This window comes from Haliotis rufescens, unplaced genomic scaffold (genome assembly GCF_023055435.1).
Source record: "Haliotis rufescens isolate VD_foot unplaced genomic scaffold, xgHalRufe1.0.p SCAF_14, whole genome shotgun sequence".
NCBI lineage: Eukaryota > Metazoa > Mollusca > Gastropoda > Lepetellida > Haliotidae > Haliotis > Haliotis rufescens.
Window position 1 is genome coordinate 25,161,852 of NW_025963824.1, and position 20,829 is coordinate 25,182,680.

Below are 20,829 nucleotides of genomic sequence, written 5' to 3' on the forward strand. Positions count from 1 at the left end.
GCTGCCTGTTCATTGTTCACCTCATGGAATGTATACTAGTACTAGAATGTACACTGTATGACTAGTACGTATTAATAGTACTAAGTGAGGAATAAGAATCTTTACATCATACGATGATGATGAAGTGATATGTTATTTGTTGAATCCGGACCCCGATTGTTTGCCATCCATACCCCGAGGACGTGGGGCGTTGTTCATAATATCAATCACTGGATTGTCTGGTCACCCTTCGTCTCCTACCACAACAAACTATTTGTATCGGTGCAAACCAGGTCATCGCGACAGTGTTTCGGGACACGCCGAAGTGAGATAAGAGATAACCGCCAGTAGAGGGGGAACCAAAACTGTTATCCACCACAACACCCGTCGGGTGCTACTGGCAGGGCAGGAAATACTTACCCTTTTCGAGAACACCTGGTGTCATCACTGATTTCATTGATCCATTCATACACTTTGCACCGCTTTTTTGCCTGTTACACCCAATGGAATCTGTTCCGGCGGATAATCGAGGTTATTTTCTGGCATTGCCGTTTCATATTTTAGTTGATCACATAGTATTTCCATAAGCAAGTTTAAACTTACATCCTACATCCTACAAATATAAATATTAATAAGGCTGAAAGATCTACAATCAGATGTAACTCTAATATTCTCCCCAGTTGACGAATTTGATGGAAAATATTCTTCCTCTCAACCCAACCGGTCTCGCCGATAATTAATAGTTAAGGCGTTATCAGTGAAGAACAGCGTCAGCTATACCTCAGGGATGAAATAGATGTTTAAAGTCGACCCGACCCTGCTACTCCCACAACAAAACGGTTTATCTTTACTTTAAAACAACAAAAGTCTTGCTTGGAGAGCAAGTTCATTAGAAACGCCGAAATCAGCAACTGAAAAAAATCCTCTCAACATTTCTGGCACTGTTGTGCTAATTGGAAGGAATAGTTGGCTGTCTGTGGTGCCAGTCTGAGAGTAAGTACTTGGGGTTAAGGGAGGAATGAGGGTCGGGGGAGGGCAGTTTACCTGGCTATGCTCACCCTGAGCTATAGACTGAAATGGTTCCGGATATGTTGGTAGTTAAGGGACTGGAAATATTGCCAGACTTGTTCCACTTGTACGAAAATGGTTCCTGATATGTTGGTAGTTAAGGAACTGAAATATTGCCAGACTTGTTCCACAGGTGGTACGTCATATGGTTGTTCAGGATGAAGTCAAAAGGATGAGGCATTTTTCACAAGGATGACCAGTGTGTACAAAGTCATGTAACCAAATACTGGTACTTATAGTTTTCTTGGATCTTTACGGGTTTATACTAAAATATGATTGATGTTTCCGCGGAGTATTAAGTGTCATATCAGTATATGTGTATGTGTGTTCTTGGATTCCTTGTATCTTTACGGGTTTATACCAAAAGATGGAATTGTGTTTCCGCGGAGTTTGACGTCTTATTCCAATATATGGTGTTTATGTGTTCTTGTATTTTAACGAATTTGTGCCAAAATATGGTAATAACGTTTCCTTGGAATTGTAAGTGTTTATTCCAAAAGATGGATTTATGTTTCCACGGAGTATTATGTGTTGTATCGGTATTTATTATTTGTGTGTTCTTGGATTCCTGGTATCCTTATGTGTTTATACCAAAAGATGGAATTATGTTTCCGCGGAGTTTTAAGTGTTATATCAGTATATGGTATATGTGTGTTCTTGGATTCCTTCTATCTTTACGGGTTTATACCAAAAGATGGAATTATGTTTCCGCGGAGTTTTACGTCTTATTCAAATATATGGTGTTTAGGTGTTCTTGGATTATAATGTATTTGTGCCAAGATATGGTAACTACCTTTCCTTGGAATTGTATTTTTTAGTATGGAATAATTATGTTTCCGTGGAGTTTTACATTTTATTCCAATACATGGTGTTTATGTGTCCTTGGAATTTGGAATTGGTTCAGCCATAATATGGTGAAAAGATTTCTTTGGAACTGGACGTGTCAATATCAAAATTTGGAATTATGTTAGAGCGTACACTAACCTATGTCGTTTAAGTGTTCTTGGAATTTCTGCCAAAATGTGATATCAAAGCTTCCTCAGATCTTTTTACATGTTATAGTATTACCAAAAGTATTTTACCAAAATATAGCATTACATTTTCCTTGAAATTGTACGTGTTTATAACAACCTATGGAATTTTGTTTACTTGGAGTTTTTAAGTGTTTATGGCAACATAACCTGTCTTGGAATTTGAGGGGTTCTTACCGAAAAATGATATTAAGTTTCTTTTGGATATTCGTGGTTGATAACATTTGACAAAAAGTGTTTTATTGGATTTATCAAAATATGTCCTCTTTGTGTTCACATTTTCATGGCGTTGTATTGGCACGTGTATACATATGCAGTTTAACAAAATATTTTATTATATATATTCTTTGATGGTGACGTGTTCTGATACTGCATCACCGACCTCATTAATTAAATCATTATTGCTATCATTATTAAGATTCGATTTTATTACAAGTTTTCGCAATTGACGTATCAGCAATCAAGCACCGTAATTGTCTTGTTTTCGGGCGAAGAACAGTCCCAATTGCAAATTCTCCATTATTGTCGTAAGGGTACGCTTGGGTAGCCAAGTGGTTAAAGCGTTCGCTTACACGCCGAATGCCCGGGCTCGATTCCCTACATGGGTACACATTGCCCAGTTGCCACAATTTTCTGTGCAAGGTTGCTTCCCTTGGGCGCAACATAAAGAGAGTTGGTTCGAATCCGCGGTCGCCCTGATTATGTGTGTGGGTTTGTCGGCACCATACCTGTGCCCGCGTGTTTTACCGAAACGGTTATGTCTGAGACCTGCATCACTTCGAGCTGTCCACCCACATCACGTTGACACGCCGTGATATAACTATAATACTGTTCAAACCGGCGTCAAACCTAACTCACTCACTCACTGTATTGCGCGAGATAGTGCTACCGACGCTCTCTACAATCTACATGTTTTGACACACATGGCGCGTGGGTGAAATGTTTCCAACACATGAAACGTGTTCCCATCTTTGAAGCACATGCCAAAATATTGTTTTACGTGGAAAAGGATACTGTTTAATTGGATAGGTTCTCCCAAGTAATTGCCATATTTTAATTTATTTTTGTGTTTGTGTGTGTGTTTGTGTGTATTGGGGGAGGGGGGTGGTGGCATTCTATACTTGTAACGGAACGGTCGTGTAGCCTAGTAGTTAAAGCGTTCGCTCGTCACGCCGAAGACCCGGGTTTGATTCCCCACAAGGGTACAATGTGTGAAGCCTATTTCCTGTGTCCCCCGCCGTGATATTGCTGGAATATTGCTATAAGCGGCGTAAAACCATACTCACTCACCCACTCACTCACGGTCGTCCGGCTGTCAGGATGCGAAGCCCTGCTGCTTACGCGAAGTCCTTCCTTACTGCAACCACGCACTCCTGTACTGACGCCCAGTCCTTCCTTACTGCAACCACGCACTCCTGTACCGACGCCCAGTCCTTCCTTACTGCAACCACGCACTCCTGTACTGACGCCCAGTCCTTCCTTACTGTAACCACGCACTCCTGTACTGACGCCCCTTCCTCTTGTACCGTGGTCACGCCCCTTTGTAACGGCGCCCCTCCCATCTCCCTCTCTGCGGCTTCATCATACGTCAACTGAGGTTTAGAAAGTTGTTCAGACGATTAATATTAGCTGACGCTTAAACACGATATTTCTATTTGGTTTTTTTTCCACATATTGTTTTGTTCTGGTTAGATAACATCAAAGTTGTCTCCTTGATTTATGTCTCTGAATGGTTGAAACGTGCTGAAGTCGGATTCTTGAGATAATTAGCAGGTTCTTGCTTAAACTCGTAAGAGCACATGGCAGCTGAGAGATTTGGAGCTTGATAGCAATGTTCAATGATTCTTATCTTTCCTAAAGGAGAAATATATCAACTGTATCGTTCCTGAGGGTTTGTCATATTCGCTTCTTTTTAATCAAGAGGCGACCTGATATGATGGCAGTGTTCGTTGGCTGTATGTTGGCTTCTCGCCAAAACAGGTTACACGTTTTCTGGCACAGTCGGATGTTCTTGGTTTTGTACATGTCTTTTCATATCCTTACCAAGTGCTTATATCGTATAGTGACCGATAAAAGGGCATTGTAATCCATGACGTCATAAACAAGAATACTTTGTTGCCTAGTGACCGGTGACGTCACACGTGGAGGAGATGACGTTTCTTCTACAGCTTCACGCTATTGTGTTGTCCGTGTTCTGGTTCAGTCTCTCTTTCTTTAGAATGAAAGGTAAGTGCAGATGTACTTTATGAATATTCTATTTCTCATCTACGCATCATGTGTTGCTTTTATTCCAGCAAGAATTGGTCATCGATATTCGACTCTGGATACAAAGGATCGGCCATTCTTTGTAAACTAAATATAGTGAACAAAAAATGTTAGAGATCATGATTATGTTTGGGTATGTTTTTTTTGTAGTGAAGATTGAGCATATAATTTCATAACATTATCCCCCAAAATATTCATGATCCCTAACTTTTTATGTGATATTTGTATTTTCTTGTCAAATGGCACGTTATCTAACAAAGTGACAAAGTTGCTTTTTTTATTTGTTTGTTTGGTCCTGCAGGCTCGCTGACTTGGTTGATGCATGTCATCCATATTGTGTGGATCAGTGCTCATGACATCAATCACGGGATTGTGTGGTCCAAACTCGATTATTTACAGATGGTCGTCATATAACTGGAATATTGCTAAGTGCGGCGTTAATCAACAAACAAGCAAACAAACAAAAACAAAAATCACGACCAGGAACCCGTTCCACAGAGCGAACTAGGCGTAGTGTACTTTTGAAAACTGGATTTGACCCAAAAATTACAAACGTTATCAAAACGTTAGTGTTTGTTTGTTTGTTGTTTAATGCCGCACCCAGCAATATTCCGGCTATACAAAACGTTACTAGGCTGAAAACAGTCGCCGATACGCTGCAAACTTAAGGTCCAAAACATAAGTTGAACGGTGATACCCGTATTAAATACATCACCATCCAATAAGCAATTCTTGCTTAAAACATGATGAAAATTTGTATGAAAAACTTCAAAATTATGACGAATCGCGAGCGGAAACCAAAAAGAATATATCAAATTGGATTTTTATAAAGCTACCGACTTTACTTTATGAGCCTCGTCTCACTGCTTCAAGACATACGATTCTCTTTCCAGAAAGGATCTGAACAAACACATTTTTTTCCAGGTAATTCAGCAAGTACGGCGAGCAATGTTTACTTTTTATATTATTTTCGTTAGAAAATAAAAAAAAATTAACTCAGAATTTAAAATGATCGATCCTTAAACATATTTTCCTCTTTTTCAGGCATGGAGTGGATCTCTCGTTATAAGGCGGTGTTCGGACTCTTTACCCTACTAGCCATCCTGGTTGCAGTCTACATTTACACAGTCGGGAACGAGGCTACAGCACCGACGTCCTTGACCTTCAGGACTTGGCCTGGACAAAGTAGCCCCCAACATCTATATGATGTCATCATTCAGCGGACCAATAAGACAATGTTTGGGCAGGCACGAGGGGGATATATGTATGACCCACAGGTCAAGGTCACGTCACCCGAAGCAGTCGTTCAGCCATCCCCAGCAAAGGAACCCATTGTTTCAGAATTCGGTTGGATCAAAAACCTGAATTTGTCCGAAATGGCAGGAACAACCAGTGCCAAAGAGTCAGAAATCAGTGAAGAAAACATGATACTCCAACCAGTCAAGGCCAAGATTCATAGACGAATTGCTCAACTTAGTTTGGAGAAAGAAGCCGATACAGACAGCTTCCTGGAACCTCTTCCTGGTCTTCCACTGCCAAATAAGAGGAAGTACCTGGTGTACTTGTGTGATCGCAAAACGACTTGTGGGGGATTGGGGGATCGACAAAGGGGGATTATGGGGGTGTTCCTCTTAGCGTTGGTGACACGGCGGAGGTACGGCATCAGAATGTTATCACCCTGTGAATTGGACAACTTCTTCGCCCCAAATAAAATTAACTGGACAGTGAGCGAGAGTGTCTTAAGGCTCCCGTTTTCAGACCATATAAACGCAATGGATGATGGTGAACTCAAAAAAAGCCTCGTGGAAGGGGACTTTAACGAGAACCATCTGGAAGATGTTGTATTCTTGAGGGATAATATGGACTTTACCAGACCAATAATCCAGCATCCCAAGTACAAAAAGTTACTTCCGGAATGGGCAAGGTCAGGGTCGAAGTCAAAGGTATTTGGTCATGTTTGGAATTTACTGTTTAAACCTTTCGGCAGTATGAAAGTGAAACTTGACAAAGCATTTGAACAAATCAACCAGACGCCTCATAGTAAGCTGGTCTGTGCGCATGTTCGTATTGGGCGAAATCCAACCATTCCTGGAGATCAGTCAAATGTGAATTCTATACAAAGTGTGAGAAAACTGTGGAAATTCCTTCGCGGATACGAAAAAGAAACCATATATTTTATAGCGACGGACGCCGAGAGGGTGCGAGATATGGCGCGACGAGAGTTTGGAAACAAACTTTTGACTGTTGAGGGGAAGATCCGCCATATTGATCGTCAGCGTGATGACCGCGATGCTTGTGATGGATTCGAGACTGCGTTACTCGAACAGCAAATACTGAGTAAATGCGACGTCCTCGTCCTCAGCCAGAGCGGCTTCAGCATGTTCGCCTCTTATATGAGAGGGACCAGTAGAGACTTGTTCATATTTAATGACGGGCAGATAACTCCATTTGCCCTGCCATAACTACCCGTTAGGTTCTGTTATAGTGCTCACTGGGCAATCAACATCGGACATATATTGCTTCCGAATAAGGGCAGATAACTCCATTTGCCCTGCCATAGGGACCCTTGAGTTTCAGTGACCGGAAGTGCAACGTGGAACATACATCGCTTCCGATTAAGGGCAGATAACTCAGTTTGTCCAGCCATATTGATACATAAAGATCAACCATTGTGTTCAGTGTCCAGCAGTGCAACATGGGATATATATCGCTTTCAAATAAGGGCAGATAACTCCCATTTGTCCAGCCATATCGACGAACAAAGATAAAGCATTGTGTTTAGTGGCCCGCATTGCAACATGGGATAAATATATCGCTTCCAATAAAGAGCAGACAATTCCATTGATACTACAATAGTCGATTTGGTCATAAAAAGATCTCATGGGGTTTATCTTGGCCCTCATTTATCAACATTGCTCAACGTGTGTTCATCCATCTGCCTGGAGGACAATAAAGAGAAAGGACCACCGCGTGGTATGCCGCGTCAAACCTTTATCATCGGCAGTAGTGGAACAGTCAATACAGGAAATCCAATCAAGTTAAAATACAAATAGAACAAGGCTGAAACTACCATATCTTCGTTCCCGTTATACCAGTGTCATTGTCCAGATTCTGCTTCAAGGAACGTCTTGCCAAAGACCGTGACTTCATATTTCGTTCATGGGGGACTACGCCCGAGTAATTTGCAGACCTACAACGTTTTATCCGAGTCATTGAATACACATTTTGCCAACCTTTGTGATTATTATTTTCGTAATTAATACCAGAATTACACCAAAAATTCATTTTGGCACGATACAACGTCTAGACTTAGAGACGAATTAGACACTTGGCAGTGGAGCGAGTCCTTCTTTAAACCGAGTGTGGAAAAGGCCAAAGAACTTACACGCTTACACACCACGCTGTCCACGTTATATTGTAAGAACCTGATAACTTAAGACTTAAAATCAGAATTTGGCTGATAGTCTTGCAAAGGCCAAAACAGTATCAACACTTTCCGATGTAATGGATGTCAACAGTACATTGAAAGGATACACTGTTCCATGAAATGGATGGATATCGGTATGGAATCATGATATGAATATACACGGTTATACTACGATAATGAAACATTGTGCTATACAAAGACCAGTTCTGAGTATGAGGAATTCAATTCACAGCGTGACGTCATTGACGATGTATGGTGGTACGATTGGTCTCCAGCAAATGATTTTCATTACAAGACGGTGTAAATTTATGACGTGTGCTAGTTGTGTTTGTTAAACTGAGGAAATACAACCAAGTGGATTGCGGTCCAAAGGAGAGACAACTCCAGCTCATTACGACAACGTGTTTTACCCTGACTTTGACGTTGTTTAGCAACACGTTTTACATTGTAACAATATTAATGGACCATTTAGCTCAATGGCGTGAGCAGGTTGACAATGGTTTGCCTGTTCTTGACGTGACTATTTACAGGCGTGATAAAGCTGAAATGAGGTGGAACTAAATCATTGGATCCTCTCAACTATGGAAGTCGCAAGTCTGCTATACACTGCACCATTCTAACTCTCAGGAACTGTCTCAACTAGACAGAACTCAGTATTCAGTCCGAGAATACGGTCTTCCCTTTCATACTTATTCCGTCATCTTCATGCAAAGCCAGTTCAGTGTTTCTGCAGCCATTTACCAAATGTTTGATGTCCAAATGCGTATGTTCTCACATTGCTCTGATGGACAAGAACAGTGCATTCAGTGTTGTTCATCAAGACATCCTTGTTGATACGGGAAAGCATAACAACCAAAACGTAAAACTGTTGATGCGAAGGGACCGACCATTTAATAATTTTCAATTTATATCAGAAAGGAAAGTTAAATAACTAGTATGTTTTTTGTTGGGGTTTTGTTATTGTTTCGTTGTTATTTTTTGTTTTTCGGGGGGGGGGGGGGGGGGGGGGGTCTTTTTTTTTAAATCTGCGGACATTTTTCCCTTGATTTTTCGAGATATATTTTTATTATCAAATGGTCGGCCCCATTATTACCATTTTGCATGAATGTATCGTTATGCTGACATGACTGTATGGTTTGTATATATATGAAGTGGAATCTTTTGACATGTCGTTCAACACATTTCATATTAGGCCAGTACTAGACACGTGTTCTTCGGACTCGCCTCATGGCATCTTTATTTCAATTCTTTTTGGATTTTGGGATGAGGGGGGGGGGGGGGGGGCGTCAGTGATATCAAATATGTTGTCTATATTTATATCTGTTTCAAAAGCAATAATACAAAAGTAAAAGTTGTAATTTCAAACGAAGAACTATAGTTGTCCAAGAATCCGAAGAACAAACAACGAACATGTTATGCTGTTAAAACATTTTGAAAGTTCAATACAGTCGAGGAGGCCCATAAATCAGTCATTGAGTGAGTTGCGTCTATTACATGTGCCAGGATCCGCTGATCGTGGGTTTTGAACCCGTAATCATGGTGAACGTCCTGCTTCACTTCGGGCTTTCCTCCCACATTAACCTGACACGGCGTGATGTGACTGGAATACTGTTCACTCCCTTCTCACGTCTGAGGGATTTATACCAACATGGTCTGATTGACTGTATCCAAAGATGCATGATTGATAGTATGATTGACATAGTGATTTTGTAGCTGTGCATAATGACATATACAATCCAAACCTGCCCAGACAGGAGATATTGCTTGTGTGAGCTCAAACAATATCTCCTTGGAGATGTCGCCTGACCTCTGATTCTTTGATTGGCATATGCGTTAGCTAAAGGTTTAAATGTTCAAATCACGTGTCATTCTATTTTAGGGTATTTCGAAACAGCATAAACTCCATTTACCAATTTACAATTTCAACAAAAGAAAGTCAGTTCGTTCATTTTATGTTCTGAATTTAAAAAACACATGTAAAGGCAATATTTTGGATAGTGGATTCTAGCAAATAGCGCACCGCTACATAAAATATCTAGGCCGCAAAAGTGTCGAATTTAAAGCGCATTTGATATTTCATTGCAAGGTGATGCGCCTTCATAATTTCAAGAAGGTCAGAAAGGTCAACGTGGTCATCAAATTAATACATGTTTTCGTACTGAGTGATTGAAAATGAAATTGGACAATGAATAGAATCTCATCCCCGTGTCTTTTGATATCAAATATATCAACATAGGTTGTAAAAGGTTGAACGCCTGCATTTGAGGTGAGGTGAAATGGGGTTTAACGTCCAGTGTGTGCGTGCGTGTGTGTGTGTGTGTGTGTGTGTGCGTGCGTGTGTGTGCGTATGTGCGTGCGTGTGTGTGTGTGTGTGTGTGTGTGCGTGCGTGCGTGCGTGTGGCTGCTTTAACTAGCCCCGACTAATCCCTGCTTTATAGTGCTAGCCCACTGAGATACCATGTCGCAGTTTAACAGGAATACCCCACTCAGACACATGCCGAGCGCTACGCAGGGGAACATTAAGTACCATCTTTTATCGTATTTTGGTATGACTCGGCCAGGGTGCGAACCCCGAACTTCCGCTCATCCAGCTGATGAACTATCCACTACACCGCGGAGGCAAACTTAATGTATTTGAACTAGGAGAGGTCTTTTTATCATGACGTTCGATAAATTACAATTCTTTAATCAACTTCATTGGTCATACCTCTCTCATGGGGGATTGCTTATAGGGGCCCTGGAAATAATCGGGATTCAAAATCATATGTTTAAGATGTTGCCCACTGTAAATACTCATTTTCCTAATCATTTGGAGCGTAAATCTGTCATCACAGACCGATTAGTTATTTTTTGATAGCACCGAATTGGCCAAGATTGTGAGTTCTTGCATAGAACGTGACGGTTGCCATGGAAACACGACAGCTGATAGGAAATGCTTTCATTCATGCACGTACGCCTTCCCCCAAAAATGTCATCAACACGGAATTTTAGACTTCAAGGACACATTTGGAAAATTCAGTTTTACCCCATTTATATTACATGCAAACTGCGTCGCTGTGATGGATTTGTTTTTAAAGTTTTAAACATGTTCTCGAAACACTGGAAAAAAATAATTTGTCCTCATGTTTAACACTAAAGTAAACAATTAACTGGATATACTTGATGTCCTGAAAAAAATGAGTTGTGAGTTAGAATTGCCTCTCTCTCTCTCTCTCTCTCTCTCTCTCTCTCTCTCTCTCTCTCTCTCTCTCTCACAAATTCAAATTAGCTTCTTCGGGGTAAAACATCCACTTGGATACAGAACTGCATTATGTTTATTGGCTTTTGGTACAAGTATAAGCTACTAAATACTTGAACTGCTAGTTTGTAGATAACAACATAAAACAACACAGACTGGCGTAACAAGAAACAAATAAATCTTTCACTTAGAGAACACTCATATAACTGTAGCCTCTCTCTCTCTCTCTCTCTCTCTCTCTCTCTCTCTCTCTCTCTCTCTCACACACACACACACACACACACATACACGCATATAAGTGAAATAATATTAGACGCTACGTCAAACCCAGTTTCTCCTCACATCACCCAATAAAATAAATATAAACCTCTTTTCCTCTAAAGATATTTTAGCGGTTTCCTTGTTTATTTGTATGCAACATAGGATATTTATGCAGGAACATTCGAAAAATATAAATTCAGGGGTATGTAAATATTGGCTGCGAAAGCTACATTTCAATAATGGGTAAAGAAATAACAGCAGGATTGGGCGTGGAGTATTTTTATTTAACCACCGTGCATCGGGCCGGTCACAGTCGTGATTACACATAGACATTTTCGTAAACTTATTTTCATAAAAAACACATGTTCTGGTGTGATTTTTAAAACGCTCCACCAAAACTCATTTCCGCCCAGTCATGCATGTGCTGGCTTTGTTAAAAAAAGGCGTCTGATGCGAGGATTGGACTGTATCATTCAGAGGGGTGTCAGGATGAAGTCATTTTACATTAAACGGAGTCCCGGGTGCCGTTGCACAAAACAACCTCAGTCTTAAGACTCCTGTAAGTCTATGTTAAGGTATGGCAGTTGTTGTTTGTTGTTGGTTTGTTGTTTAACGCCGCACTCAGCAATATTTCAGCTATATGACGGCGGTCTGTAAATAATCGAGCATCGATCCACGCAATTGGGATCGATGACATGCATCAACCAAATCAGCGAGCCTGACCACCCGATCCCGTTAGTCGCCTTTTACAACAAGCATAGTCACCTTTTACGGCAAGTATGGGTTGCTGAAGACCTATTCTACCCCGATATCTTCACAGGTCATTAACGACCGAGTATGGCAGTTACGATTGCTTAAGCTCTAATATCGCTTTGTATAACGACACTCAGTGCTCCTTTTTTAGTCCAGGTCTGGACGTTATAAGTAGTGCCCGGGGTAACCAGTGCCTGCTGGATTGAAGTTTGTTCTATAGCAATCGTTGCTGTGTAGAGTTGCGTCCCTTAGACGTGATTATTGTGGGTTCGAATCCCAGTTCGCCCTGAAAATATTTCTTGGTTTGTCAGCACCACACCCTTACGCGTGGGTTTCACCAAAGTGGTTAACGTCAAAGACCTGTATCACCTCAGGCTTTATTCCTACAGCAATGTCACCAGCCGTGTTGTAACTGAAATATTGTTGACAGCGGCGCTAAACCAAGTTCACTCACTAACCATTGTGAAGATGTAAAGTGTATATATAAAGTGCATCTCTCAGATGTATATTTGCTTTTAGTTTCATTTTGTTATATTACTTTCAACATTTCTTCACCAGTTCACGTCAGCATGTGCCATATGTTTGGGGAGCGTCTCAAAATGTTAGCGTGCATTTAAATATGTCTGTACTGAAACACGTATGGTTTTGAATAAAAGATGTATATGTGCTCTTGACGATCAGTTCACTGTTATTATCAGTGAATGCCAAATGTTTAGGGAGCGTCTCAAAATGTGAGCGTTCATTTAAATATGTCTGTACTGAAACACGTATGGTTTTGAATAAAAGATGTACATGTGCTATGACGATCAGTTCACTGTTATTATCAGTGAATGCCAAATGTTAAGGGAGCGTCTCAAAATGTTAGCGTGCATTTAAATCCGTCTTTTCTGAAACACGTATGGTTTTGAATAAAAGATGTACATGTGCTATGACGATCAGTTCACTGTTTTTATCAGTGAATGCCAAATGTTTAGGGAGCGTCTCAAAATGTTAGCGTGCATTTAATTATGTCTGTGCTGAAACACGTATGGTTTTGAATAAAAGATGTATATGTGCTCATGACGATCAGTTCGCTGTTATTATCAGTGAATGCCAAATGTTTAGGGAGCGTCTCAAAATGCTAACGTACTTTTAGTAAGTGTTAATGTTTTAGACATGAATTTAAACCTGAACATCTGTGTTATCGTCCTGTGTGTTCGGCACATATCATTCTTGTTTTTATCAATGCAAAATAAATATAGTATATTATTTCTGATAACTGCGGATTATTTTTGTTTGTTTGACGAGAATAACGCGGCGGGGATGACACCGCGGATGCAGGCAAGTGATAACGGCCGGGTGATGACGTACTCATCCATCGGTATCCCCAACGCCCCACGCCCAACGCACTCAGCAATATTCCAGCTATATGACGGCTGGACCAGACAATCCAGTGATTGACGTCATGAAAATCGATCTTCATAATTGGGGTACGAGGACATGCATCAACCAAGTCAGCGAATCTAACCCCCCGATCCCGTCAGTCGCCTCTTACGACAAGCATGGGAAGACCAATTATAACCCGGGACTGTGGAGAATGAGAGAGTGAATGAGTTGGGTTTAACGCCGCTTTGAAAAGTGCAGTTGTTGAAACACCCAACATGGCGTCGGTCGAAGCAGTATACCACTTTGATAAAACTCGCGAGCATAGATACAGCGCAGAAAGACCAAGGATCGAGGTCGTGCAAATCTGGAATTCAAACACATGAACAGCGGATCCTGGCCCAAGTAAGGTATGCAACTTTACCTATAAGTAAAGCTGAGCACCTCTGAACACCAAACGACACATCTGGTCAGTAACATAATAGTTGGTTGGTTGGTTGTTTTACGTCGCACTCAGCAATATTCCTGCTATATGACGGCGGTCTGTTAATAATCGAGTCGGAACCAGACAATCCAGTGATTAATATCATGAGCATCGATCCACGCAATTGGGATCGATGACATGCTTCAACCAAGTCAGCGAGCCTGACAACCCGATCCCGTTAGTCACCTCTTACGACAAGCATAGTCGCGTTTTACGGCAAGCATAGGTTGCTGAAGACCTATTCCTCCCCGGATCTTCACGGGTCAGTAACATAATGGCTGTATGATGGTAGCTTGAAGGTTGTATGTATTTCTCAGACGTTCGTACCAGAGGTTGATAGTAAGAGCAGCCACCCACAGCGTCGGAGGACTGTGACCCGAAATACCAACAATGATGTACCATAAGAATACATCGGGCGGTGGGGTAGCCTAGTGGTTAAGAGTTCGCTCGTCACGCCGAAGCCCAGGGTTTGATTCCCCACATGGGTACAATGTGTGAAGCACATTTCTGGTGTCCCCCGCCGTGATATTGCTGGAATATTGCTAAAAGCGGCGTAAAACCGTTCTCACTTACTCATAACGAAAAATCAAGTTGCAATCCACAACTCAAACATTAAGAGCCGAATATATCCGAGCCTCGTTTATTAGCAGGTTTGCGTTCAACATAGAACTACAGTTCGTGCACTTTTTTACGTGTTTTATCAGTGTTCGAAATACCTGCCTGCCCGACCGTCCGAGACGGGTTGATTTCAACTCGGGCTGCCAGATTTTTAAATCCCCCTGCCCGACGGTCGGGTTATATTTCATATGTGAAAATATTCTAAATATTTCCCGATGATAAGCATTAATTCACATGTAAAGATGAATGATAAAATGTAACCAAAAAGAAACTCCGTTAGCTTATACTGAGAAACATATGATTATAGTGGGCAGGCAGGTTTTGGTCAGGGCTGGCAAGTATTTCAGCTAGCCAGTCCTGTGGTCTGGCTGAAATTTTTTGGAGTTTCATACCCTGGTTTTATTATACATTCCACAGCTTCACATGAACCAGCTTCACTTAGTGACTGCCCACATGGTAATCTGAGGGGCCTGGGAGATTATGCGGGAGGAAATACAGGAAACTAACAACTTTGCCCACAGGTTTTTGAAAACAATTTAATTATTCTCTGGGAATGCTGGAGGTGAGGTGAAGTCCTAGTCCGGACTGATGCCGATTTTTAGTGCTAGCTCACTGAGATACCATGCCGCAGTTTAACATGAATACCCCACTCAGTATACTGGCTCCTAGCCGACCAGTCCTTGTTTTAGCCCCTTAATGCCGAGCGCCAGACAGGGTAACAATAGGTACCATCTTCTAACGTCTTTTGGTTTGACGCGGCCGGGGATCGAACCCCGGACCTTCCGCTCTCCGGGCGGACGCTCTACCACTAGACCACAGAGGCGGTCTGGAAATGCTGGAAATATGTTCGGCGGCTTTTTTTGCGTGAGTGAGTGAGTTGGGGTTAACGCCGCTTTGAATAGTATTCCAGTTATATCACATCGTGCCAGCTTGATGAGGGAGAAAAGCCTACAGTGATGAACAGTGATACAGGTCTTTGACCTTTACCACTTCGGTGAAACCCACGAGCACCCCATCTGCCCCTGAATAACTAATGGGCCATCCCACACTATCCAGAGCATGTGCGGTGTTTCCACTGACGGACGGGCAGTCCGGTGCGTCGGCATGATCGTAATTATAACACTAAGTACAAGATAAACACGGTAATACACAGTACGCAACATCCACACATATGCACAGGGCATTTGGTACAAAAGGGATACGTGAGAATTTTGTAGCAAGGGTGCTCCATCTTGGAACGTGTGTTTTGTATTAGGGCGGTAGGTGTAATATGTTAAATCTTGAGTGTATGTTTAAAATTTGACATCCGTTGCATTAATGTAAGCAGAAAATGTCCATTAATTAATATATGTAATTAAAATGCACCGTCAGTATGTGTGTTAATAGTTAGTTAGTGAGTGACTATTTTGATTTTCCGAGGGAACACAGAGAAATGCAAATTAAGTTCCTCTTATCCAGCCGTGTTATAGTTCTGTGATACTGCTTGTGTGAAGCAGGGCAGTGAGTGAGGAACTCTGCAATATCTGTTGAACACACCTCACTGACATGCTGACAGTTTTTTGCAAAACAAGATTCTTCTAGAGATTCCCGAGAAGATTCGGGTTAGAATTTGTTTTCAGCAACCTATGCTTATCGTAGGCGACTAACCGGATCGGGTGGTCAGGCTCGCATGTCAGCGTATCCTAATTGCATAGATCGATGCTCCTGACGTCAATCACTCGATTGTCTGGTCCAGACTAGATTATTTACAGACAGCCCTCAAACAGCTAGATTATTGGTGAAGACGGTGTTAAACAACAAATAAACAAGATAGAGACAGTTTCTCCGAACTGCACTGGGGTGTGAAGTAAAACCTCATCAGTCCGGAAACCACGGATTCCTGGCGATATACTTGTGGAACATGTATTTGTCTAGAGTCAATCAATTTGTAAAATTACTAATTCGCTCAGTCACTTTACAAATTGATTAAACATTTCAGTTCTTTGACTGAAACATATAACGAAGCAAAGTGACATTACCAGGTGTTAATGACTCGTTAATCCGGACATTTGTTTATCATGACTATTTCTAAGGGAACACTAACGTCTGGATGAATGAGAGAAGGAATTTATCGATGACAACTGCACCTCTTTCACCTGACTGACTAACTGACTGTTTGTTGTTTAACGCCGCACTCAGCAATATTCCAGCTATATGACGGCGGTCTGTAAATAATCGAGTCTGGACCAGACAATCCAGTGATTGACACCATGAGCATCGATCCACGCAATTGGGATACGATGACATGCATCAACAAAGTCAGCGAGCCTGACAACCCGATCCCGTTAGTCGCCTCTTATGACAAGCATAGTCGCCTATTTGGGCAAGCATGGGTTGCTGAAGACCTATTCTACCCCGGATCTTCACTGGTCTCTTACACCTGATAAAGAAGTAAACATATACTCCGGTACATTGTAGTCATACTGAAAAAGTTGACATTAATTCCCTCGCTCTGAAGATTGACATAAATTCTCTCTCTTAAGTGTATCGCTTCTACATGCCACTCAAAGACTGGATGAATGAAGTTCCACTTGATATCATTCACACGGTCTTGTCACTGGATAGGCAGGTATAATTATAGAAACTGGCTGAATATTATCATTAATACGTTAACATAAACCTCTACACATTTTGCTACAAATTCTCACCTTGTTCATCAATGATAGAAGCGTTTGAACGTCGTCCATAAGTGTGATATATACATGGATGTTATATATACGTTGACGTGATATATACATGGACGTGATAAACACGTTGACGTGATATATACATGGACGTGACATACATGTTGACGTGATATATACATGGACGTGATATATAGGTTGACGTGATATATACATGGACGTGATATATACGTTGACGTGATATATACATGGACGTTATATATACGTTGACGTGATATATACATGTACGTGGAATATACGTTGACGAGATATGTACATGGACGTGATTTATACGTTGACGTGATATATACATGAACGTGATATATACGTTGACGTGATATATACATGGACGTGATATATACGTTGACGTGATATATACATGGACGTGATATATACGTTGGCGTGATATGTACATGGACGTGATATATACGTTCACGTTATATATACATGGACGTGGTATATACGTTGACGTGGTATATACGTTGACGAGATATGTATATGGACGTGATATATACGTTGACGTAATATATATATGGACGTGATATATACTTGGACGTGGTATATACGTTGACGAGTGAGTGAGTATGGTTTTTTACGCGGCTTTTAGCAATATTCCAGCAATATCAGGGCGGGGGACACCAGAAATGGGCTTCACACATTGTACCCATGTCGGGAATCGAACCCGGGTCTTCGGCGTGACGAACTAACGCTTTAACCACTAGGCTACCCGACCGCCCACGTTGACGAGATATGTACGTGGACGTGATATATACGTTGATGTAATATATACATGGACGTGATATATACGTTGACGTGATATATACATGGACGTGGTATATACGTTGATGTGATATATACATGGACGTGGTATATACGTTGACGTGATATATACATGGACGTGGTATATACGTTGACGTGATATATACATGGACGTTATATATAGGTTGACGTGATATATACATGGACGTGATATATACGTTGACGTGATATATATACTGAGTCAAATTAAAAACTTCACATTTTTAAAAGTAATCCCATATATGATATACAACGGACAAATGTATCAGAGAAGGTAATTTTTAATCATTAATGTCTAAAGAAGGATTTTAATTAACGGCGGTAACCATAATTTGTTCCAAGCACCTACGGTATTCGGTAATAACATCAACAGTTTAAATCATAAGTCCCAAGCACGAGAATCTGATGGCACACAAGTTAAGTAGTGTGTATGACCACCATGTGCGTTGACAACTGCCACATAACGCCTCCGCATGGACCTTGTGATGCTTGAGAACACATGATTGGGAAGACGACGCCATTGTTGCTGCAAAATGGAGCCAAGATCTTGCTCATTCTTTGGTTGGTTCTGGAGAGTGCGCAGACTTCTGCCAAGAGCATCCCAGACGTGTTCGATGGGATTGAGGTCGGGAGACCTTGACGGCCAGTCCATGACGTTGACTCCCGCATTCTGAAGGAAATTCCTTGTCAAAATTGCTGTGTGGGGTCTGGCATTGTCGTGTTGGAAGATCAAACCGGGTCCATGTGCTGCCATAAAAGGCAGAAGTTCTGGTGCCAGTACCTGGTCGCGGTTAGCAGCAGCGTTAAGGTTGCTACGGATGACAAGAAGCCTGGAACGTGCATTGCCACAGAAAGCACCCCACACCATGACACTTCCGCCTCGAAATCTGTCAACTTCCTGTACACAACACTGGGCGTAACGTTCATGACGGCGCCTCCACACCCTCGCCCTACCATCAGCAAATCGGAGATTAAATCGGGATTCATCACTGAAGACGACTTGATTCCAATTCCTCTGATTCCATCGTAAGTGTCGCTGTGCCCACAATTGACGTTGACGTCTGTGTAACTGAGTCAGAATCGGCCCGCAGTATGGCCGTCGTGCTTGAAGGTGAGCAGTTCTCAGACGGTTTCGAACAGTTTGCGCACTCAGTCTACCCCTAAACAGTTCATTTCTGGTTGATGTAGCCGTAAAAAATCGGTTACGGAGGTGACGTAAGACATGTAAGACGTAAGTATGGCTGAAAACACGTGCGGTATTATGGCCACGTGACCAGTTGCACGTGAAAAACAACTTTTGCCACTATAGTGCTATGCACATGATTTTGATCGATTCACCTGCACAAAAACGGGTGTTATCTGAAGACAATACGCGGCCATTACTGTTTAAATACACAATGAGGGCCCACAATGATAACTGGTCAAAATGTTAAAATTTTAGGATTGTGAAGTTTTTAATTTGGTTCAGTATACATACATGAACGTGGTATGTACGTTGACGTGATATGTGCATGGACGTTATATATACATGGACGTAGTATATACATGGACGTTATATATAGGTTGACGAGATATGTACATGGACGTGATATATACGTTGACGTGATATATACATGGACGTGATATATACATGGGCTTGATATATACGTTGACGTGATGTATGCATTGGCGTGATATATACGTTGACGTGATATATACATGAACGTTATATATACATTGACGTGATATATACATTGACGTTATATATACGTTGACGTGATATATACATGGGGGGCACGGGTGGCCCAGTCGTCTAAGGCGCCGCGATTCGCTGTGCAGAGTTGCGTCCCTTGGACACGACAGACACCTATGATTGTGGGTTCGAATCCTGGTTCGCCCCGATTATGCTTCTTGGTTTGTCAGCACCATACCCGTGCTCGTGGGTTTCACCGAAGTGGTAAACGTCTGAGACCTGCATCACTTCGGGCTTTCCTCCCACATTAAGCTGACACGCCGTGATATGACTGGAATACTGTTAAAAGCGGCGTTAAACCCAACTCACTCATTCACTGATATATACATGGACGTGGTATATACGTTGATGTGATATATACATGGACGTGATATATACGTTGACGTGATACATACATGGACGTTATATATACGTTGACGTGATATATACATGGACGTTATATATACGTTGACGTGATATATACATGGGCGTGATATATACGTTGACGTGATGTATACATGGGCGTGATATATACGTTGACGTAATATATACATGGGCGTGATATATACGTTGACGTGATACATACATGGACGTTATATATACGTTGACGTGATATATACATGGACGTGATATATACGTTGACGTGATACATACATGGGAATGATATATGCATGTGACACCAGACACTGACGTGGCAGAGCCTATTTAAGGCATTGAAGCGTCCGTAAAATACCTTCTATTTTAAAGTTTTCTGTGGCATTATAAAGATATGTCAAATTATCGTCCACTGGGACAGCCGATTTAATAAACAGGTATCAGCAGAGAAATCCCTTCGATAGACAGTCACCAGCTGAGCAACCAATCAAAATTGATATACATTAGTAGATCAGCCATTCAACAAACACACAAGCAGAACAGTCAATCTTATAAACAGACACCGGCAGAGGAACCCACCAAAAAAAAGGCTAGCAGAATAGTTTATTTAATAAATGTGTTTCATCAGATATCAGCGCTTCTAAATATAAATTCAACACCACATTAGCAGATCAGTCATTTGATATACAAATACCAACACAGCAACTCATTCAATAAAAAAAATTTGACATATCGCCCATTTAATAAACAGATACAA

General features: G+C 41.4%; 1 protein-coding gene across 5 annotated transcripts in view; it reads left to right on the forward strand.

Annotated features, from left to right (window-relative positions):
• The window catches only part of LOC124131243, a 56,530-nt gene extending 47,752 nt beyond the window's left edge, over positions 1 to 8,778 (forward strand). For 3 of the 5 annotated variants that reach the window (XM_046494363.2, XM_048395195.1, XM_046494365.2), the window contains one exon: positions 5,388 to 8,778. In XM_046494363.2, coding sequence (XP_046350319.2) covers positions 5,388 to 6,805 — 1,418 coding nt within the window. In that variant the 3' untranslated portion in view covers positions 6,806 to 8,778. Of the gene's footprint in view, positions 1 to 4,201; positions 4,305 to 5,387 lie in introns of all 5 variants that reach the window. The other 2 variants (XM_046494362.2, XM_048395194.1) reach the window with 1 other exon arrangement.
• The last annotated feature ends 12,051 nt before the right edge of the window (positions 8,779 to 20,829 follow it).